Source organism: Mastomys coucha, unplaced genomic scaffold (genome assembly GCF_008632895.1).
Source record: "Mastomys coucha isolate ucsf_1 unplaced genomic scaffold, UCSF_Mcou_1 pScaffold1, whole genome shotgun sequence".
In the NCBI taxonomy this organism is placed as follows: Eukaryota; Metazoa; Chordata; class Mammalia; order Rodentia; family Muridae; genus Mastomys; species Mastomys coucha.
Window position 1 is genome coordinate 81,775,327 of NW_022196891.1, and position 7,330 is coordinate 81,782,656.

At 45.6% G+C, this 7,330-nt stretch overlaps 1 protein-coding gene across 3 annotated transcripts in view; it reads right to left on the minus strand.

Annotated features, from left to right (window-relative positions):
• The window catches only part of Mtarc1 (mitochondrial amidoxime reducing component 1), a 25,674-nt gene that overhangs the window by 10,289 nt on the left and 8,055 nt on the right, over window positions 1-7,330 (minus strand). For all 3 annotated transcript variants that reach the window (XM_031337728.1, XM_031337738.1, XM_031337749.1), the window contains exons 3-4: window positions 6,742-6,904; window positions 4,731-4,871 (exon numbers count right to left, since the gene is read on the minus strand). In XM_031337728.1, coding sequence (XP_031193588.1) covers window positions 4,731-4,871; window positions 6,742-6,904 — 304 coding nt within the window. The remainder of the gene's footprint in view (window positions 1-4,730; window positions 4,872-6,741; window positions 6,905-7,330) is intronic.

Sequence of the window (7,330 nt, forward strand, 5' to 3'; positions counted from 1 at the left end):
GAAAAGTAGGTAAAAATAGCGCCATATGGAAAGTGCCTGTGTAACACAGGGAGGAAGAAGGAGAAACCTATTGCTACCGACTCCACATCAGGCTTGGAAAGGTGCTGGGCCCAGGGGAGGCCATGGGAGTCTATGTCAGGACACACTGGCTGGAGGTAATATCTCCACACAGGACGAGCTCAGTGCCAGAAAGGCCTGGATGACAGAGCCAACTCTGGCCAAAGGTTATATATCGCTACAGGTCCAATTTACAGTTTATAGAGCACTTATCAAAAGTACAGGCTAAGAAAATGAACTGTGCCATGGTGGCAGGCCTTGAAAGCAGAAAAGAGGGTATGGAATTATTATTATTATTATTATTATTATTATTATTATTAATTATTATTATTATTATTATTATTTACATATAAGGATGACTTAAAATTCACTTTTTTTGTTGTTTTGTTTTTGTTTTTGTTTTTTCTGAGACAGGGTTTCTCTGTGTAGCCCTGGCTGTCCTGGAACTCACTCTGTAGACCAGGCTGGCCTGGAACTCAGAAATCCACCTGCCTCTGCCTCCCAAGTGCTGGGATTAAAGGCGTGTGCCACCACTGCCTGGCTTAAAATTCACTTCTTTGTTATTTTTGTCTACGTGTGTGAATGGGTGTGAGGGGCGTCATGGCAAGTGGTCAGTCTTATGAGCTGAGCCCGCACCCAGGCTTAGTAAGGACATTTTGAGAGAGAGAAGACTATTGAGCAAGGCAGTCACACTGAAAAAGTGTGAGAGCTCCCATAGGGCCCCTGGGAGCTTGTACCTTGCCTCTCTGGGGTTCAAGAGAGAACACTTTGAGGTCCAGGCATGATGACGAATCAAACTCTGACCTAGCCCATGGCCAAGAACTGAGAATCACAAGGTAAGTGCATGTGACTGGGCCTGAGAGGGGCGAGGAGAGGGAGGAGCCAGGGGCAAACTTCCAGTGCCAAGTTCAGTGAAAGAGTGTTGTGCCCCAAGGGGATGCTAGAAGGTGAAAGGGACTCTGGGTAAGAAAGGAACCTGAGGGCAGCCTGGGAGCATGCATCTTCTTTTTCAACAGAATTGAGCCCTTCAGAGGGAGTCCTGGGCTGTGTGAACCTAAGGAGTGGCAGGTGAAATCTGCACAGGATTGGTGCAGATTGGTGAGAACTGCAGAGAGAAAGAGGGGGGGAGGGAGGGAGGAGAAGAGAGGGAGAGAGAGAGGGAGGGGAGAGGAAGAAAGAAAAGGAGAGGAGACGAGGGGAGGGGAGGGGGCAGGGAGAGGGGAAGGGAGAGGGGGAGAGAGGGGATCAGAACTTCTAAGCCAGCCTTGATACATAGCAAATTTGTTTCAGCACAGCCAGGGCTGTTACAAAGGGAAACCCTGTTTAAAACAAACAAACAAACAAGTAACAGTCTCAAAACATCAGCTGTTGCCTTTTGTCAAGCTGATTAATGATAGACACAAGCCTGTACATATGGCCCATTGTCACAAAGGAACAGAAGTAACACAGTCATTGAATAAAGATGCATGCAGTTCACTCACTTTGCAGACACTCTGCCATCTTCAGAGGGACATTGTTGCAAGACATTTGCTCACACTGTCAACCTTAAGAAATTAGAAAGACCTGTTTCTTGTGGTGTGGCTCAACCTTAGCTCACACACACATTTAATCCCTCTGACTGGAATGCTCACGTCCTTAGCCCACATCTTTAACTCCAAACAAAGAAGGTAAGGTCAGTTTGTAGAAGGTAGCACCCATGTTTGAAAGTGATCGTTTTCATGACAGTGATCTGCCTTGATGAGAGATCAGACAGAGTCAAAGTCAAGTGAGTGGCAGACAAAGCGATGAAAGAAAAAGATTTGATGGAAGAGTATATATCCCATGCTGACAAAAACAGAGAGAAAAGAGAGACTACTTAAGAGAGAGCAACATGGAGAGAGGAGGCAGCTTTACTGGGAGAGTTTTACAGAGAAAGGTTGAAAAGAAAATGAGCTAGAGAAGGAGAAGCTAGAAGATTAGAACAGATTAGTTTGAGGCCAAGCAGAACAAAAAATCAGAGGCCAAGAGAGAAGCTACATTAAGTCAGTCAGCTTGCAGAGAGGTCTGAGCCAGAACATCTCAGTCAAACCAGCCAGCCAGAGAGCAGCAAATCTCAGAGACTGAAAATATTCTAGGCCTAGATTAAATTGTACGGAGGCTAGAAGCTTCCAGAACTAAGTTTAGGTTAGCAGACTGAGACATTAAGCCTCTGACATGACAATTACATCAGGTGAATAGAAGTTACCTTTACAAAACATACATGTTTGAACGTGAGAGTGTGCAAGGAATATGTTCTATAAAACATCAGAGGTGAGCTAGCAAGATGGCTGACTGGTAGACACTTGCTAACCAAACCGGAAGACCTAAATTCAATCCCTAGGACCCATGGGACTGCAGGAGAGCCAATTTTCACAAGCTGTCCTTTGACCTCCACACATGCACAGAATGTGTACACACACACACACACACACACACACACACATAAATAAAATTTAGAAAGAATCAGGGCGTATTGTGGGAATGGAATTCCTAGACCGTTCTTTCCCTATCATTCCTTGTTTATCTCTCACAGCAAAGCCAAGAGACAGAGAATTAGTTCCTCCATATATGGGTCAAAACTCAATCACTCGGCAGAGGTAACAGCTTCTTCTAATCCCCTCTGCTCTTCCCTTTCTATATACATACAAAAAGTGTGGGCAGGAATAAATCCCTATTTAAGGCCGACATCTCCACTGGGTACCCACTGATAGCCTTAATCAACAAGCCCCCAGGCCAGGGCTTCTTAAATGTTTTTCCATTCACTACCACTTTCTACCTGAGAAATCTTTATGTGATTTCCCCAAGCATCCAGTGATACAAAATAGGTACAGTTTCCAAACATTGGTTGGTAATAAATCATAAAAACACATTTTTTAAAACAATTCTTCAGGGCATTTACCATTTAGTCATTCACCAAAGACTAAAGTAAGATCTGTATGCTAATGACATGAATGTGTTTGTCTGATAAAATAAAAATCCAAAGAAATTCTTACTGGCTATGTGCTGAAGTGAAGGTAGAAAAATATTACCTTTGCTTTCTGTTATGAAACCGCTATGTTGTGCAGAAACTTTGTACGCACAATAAAACCACCACAACTCATAACAAACAAAAGTCTTGTATCTGAGCCAAGGCAGTGCTTGTGTTTTGTGGTGTGATGGTACGTTCAAAGTGCACATGTCAGGTGTTCAGAACTGAGGCTTCGTCTAAGTCACTTGATACAACCTGTGCAAACACTGCCAAAACACACCAGATTCACTGTGTGATTGTGAGTTGTCTCACGTTCATTCCTGTATCTGTTGTTACTTCTCCACTGCTGTGATAAAACACTATCAATTTATAAGAGAAGCCATTTATTTGGGCTTATTCCAGAAGTTAAGAGTCTGGGCTGGCAGCAGGAACAGAGAACTGAGATCTCACATCTTGAGCCACAAGTACAAGCAGAGAGAGCCAACTGGAATGTCGCTAGGTCATAGACCCTGTGACAGTTTGTATATGCTCTGGCCACGGAGTGGCAGGATTAGAAGGTGTAGCCCTGTTGGAGTAGGTATGTTACTGTGGATGTGAGTTATAAAACTCATTCTAGCTGCCTGAAAGTGAGTATTCTGCTAGCAGCTTTTAGATGAAGGTGTAGAACTCTCAGCTTCTCCTGCACCATGCCTGCCTGGATGCCACCACGTTCCTGCCTTGATGATAATGGACTGAACCTCTGAACCTGTAAGCCAGTCCCAATTAATGTTGTTCTTATAAGAGTTGCCTTGGTCATGGTGTCTGTTCACAGCAGTAAAACCCTAACTAAGACAGGCCCCAAACCTCTCTAAGCAGTGACACCAACCATCACTGACATTATTCCACATTCTTCATGATCCTCACATTCAGTTCTGTCATGACCAGCATCTGCCTTCAGGACAGATCAGGCAGAGTCAAAGTCAATATCCAAAGGTTATCACAAAGGTAAGTCAACTGCTAGGACCACAGGGGACACTAGAAACCAGCATCATAGCTCTCTATGTTGAGGGACAATGTGGGACACCTGAGAGCCAGAAGGAGGAGGCCCTGGAAGTGTTAGGGAATGTCACCACTAAGCTGAGAAGTGTCCCACCCCTCTACCCAGCAGCCATGCTAAAAATGCTGGTCTTCTTCAAAGGAGTCACCAGCCAGGCAGAAATTGGGTGGGGGAGCAAGACAAAACAAGCATTTTGTTTGTCCCATGAATGACCCAGAGCATGCTGTCCATGCTGAGGAAATGTAGCTCAACAGTCAATCTGCCCACTCAGGGCTCTCCCAGTAAGCCTCAGACCTCACATGGCAGCACCTCTGTCTCGTCCATGTGTGTCTTCCATACATAATAAGCCTTCACTTCTCAGGTGCTCAGCAAACCTACCAAAAGAGTCATGGTGCAGTACAGAGACACACAACTCCTGGCAATAGTTGATCCCAATATAAATAACGGTTGTGCTTTTTGTTGTTATTTTGAGGAAGAGTCTTACATAGTTCAGGCTGGCCCTGAACTCATTATGTAGCTCAGGCTGGCTTTGAACTCCTACTCCTCCTGCCTCTACTACCATTGCACTGATTACAGTTAGGGGCCTCCTGGCAATAACTACTACGTCTTTCATAAAATAAAAAGAAAGAGGCTATTCAGGCCAAATGTTACCTCGGCATAACCGCCACAACCAGAGATGACAATGTTAGGCCTGAAGTTTGTTGCTTTCACTCTTCTCTCCAGCCTGGAGTTGAGATCTTCCAAGGATGCCTCAGAGAGGACCAAGAATGGACTTGCATCTGAGTAGGCCACCTGACAACAAAGCAGACACTGGATACAATGTGGCCCCGTAAGCCTCAGACCTCGCACCCGGGTGCATAAGCCTTCACTTCTTAGGTGCTCATAGGCGACATCCTGGGTCTAGTCTCTGAAAATTCAGCCTCCACACCCCAACACACACACATCTTTATAGCTATTTTTCCAGTTCTTCTCATAGACATGTCACAGCAATCCAAATCTTAACTGTCCTTGCAGAACTACACGACATAGAGGGGTCACAGAGAACGCTCAGCAGTTAGGAGCACTGGCTTCTCTTGCAGAGATCCAGGGTTCAATTCCCGGCACATATGGCAGCCTACAACCATCTGTAGCTCCAGTTCTAGAGGATCTGATGCCCTCTTCTGGCCTTCAGAGGCACTGCACATATGATACATATGGTGCATAGACATTCAGGCAAAAAACACGCACACCTAAAAATTTTGTTTTGTTTTGTTTTACACATGACCTCAGAGTCCTACATCACTATACATGTTCCCTTAAAGATATCACTTCAGCTGGAGAGATGGCTCAGTGAGGTCCTGGGTTCGATTCCCAGCAACCACATAGTGGCTCACAACCATCTATAACGGGATCTGATGCCTTCTTCTGGTGTGTCTGAAGGCAGCTGCAGTGTACTCATGCACATAAAATAAATAAATAAATCTTTTTTAAAAAGCCAAGTTACTCAATTAGGGGGCGGGGAAGGGTGGAAGATAGCTCAGAGGTTAAGAGCACTGCCTGCTCTTCCAGAGGTCCTGAGTTCGATTTCCAGCAACCACATGGTAGCGCATAACTATTTATAATACATGCAAGCAGAACACTGTATACATAATAAATAAATAAATCTTTAAAAAAAAAAAGACATCACCTCACCTTCCTGAGCATCCATTCCCTTGGTGTTTAATAAGGTGACAAGATCAGTGGTTTCATTATTTTGAGAAAATATTCACTAGTTCTATAGGTACCTATCTTTATGCAACCTCTAATTTAATATGAAGTATGAGTGTTGGTCCTCATTTTTTTTAATATTAAAATCATCTGTAGTGCTACCACCCTCCATCATGAGTCTTCAGCCCTATGCTTCAAAGAACCAGCCTGACCCCACAAAATCTGGGTCTCCCCACACTTGCTCTTGAGTAGGTGCACCTTCAACATAGGAGCACCTACACCTCCACTCGTAGACTGACACACCATTGTAAGAAAGCTTAAACATTTGGACTCCACTGCCACAGAACTGGTTGAAAATGATGTCGCTGCAGAATAAATAGTATCAGATCCCCATAGAAACCAGAATGCTTACACAAATATTCCTATAAATATCACAGGGAGAGCAAGGCTCCCCCAAAAATCAAGAAACAAGAACCCCACTCATGTCTTTATCCTGGCAGGAACAAGTATATTCCCAAGGGACACTTGTGGCGCTCCCTTTGACTATGAGACTATAGACGCAACGGATCCCAAGAAACTGGAATATTCCCAGCAATCTTAGGCAAGGAGAGAAAAAATGGGGCTGGGGCCATGAGGCCGTGGTGTCAGCCAGGGGGTAGGGTTTGTCAGGAAGAGACTTCACGCATTTCTGAACACTTTTAGGGGAGACTGGACCCTAGATAACGGCAGTGGGCAGGCCTTCTTGCTCTGTGTACCTTGGCCCTCTGTTTAGAAGCCTCGTTCATGAGGGCAGTCAGGGCCCAGGCTGTGAGCACAAGTGCTGTCTTTCTGTCCGATTGCCTGGAGTCCCTGGAGCCAGGAGGTTGCCATGAAAACCACAGGATTTAGCATACCAGGGACATGTCACATGTGGGGAAACCCACAACAACTTTTCTCCACCCTCAGACCCACACAAAGCCTCTCACAAGTCTTTTACCTGGTCTGTGGACCGGAATGCAGCCCTCATTTGCTGAGAACTTCTGGGGCGCATGTGCGGCTCAAAGTGCACCAGGCGACAGGGCTGTGTCTTCAAAAAGCTGCTGATCCACTGAGCCGCATCCTCTCCACAATCCCTGCCCTGCACCTCCAGGCCATGCACTCTGCAGTGGGTGGGGACAAGGCAATAGGGAGGGACAATGGGGAGGCTCTGAGTATTGTTAACACACACTGTGTTCCTGATTGGGTCAGAAAAGTTGCCTTCATCCAACTGTGATGCTGCTGGCATTGCTTCATCACCGGAAGCCTTTACTTTTAGCTTGGCCCGGCCTCAGAGCAACTATATAAACCCCAGTGGCATTGAGAGTGCTGTTTGAAGCCTCGCCTTTCCCATTTGTTTGTTTTCAAACAATGTTTTCTTTGCATCCTTAAACTTGGTCTGTAGACCAAGCTGGTCTGGAACTCAGAGATCCACCTGCCTCTGCTTCTGCTTCTGCCTCTGCCTCTGCCTCTGCCTCTGCCTCTGCCTCTGCCTCCACTGCCTCTGCCTCCATTGCCTCTGCCTCCATTGTCTCTGCCTCCTCTGCCTC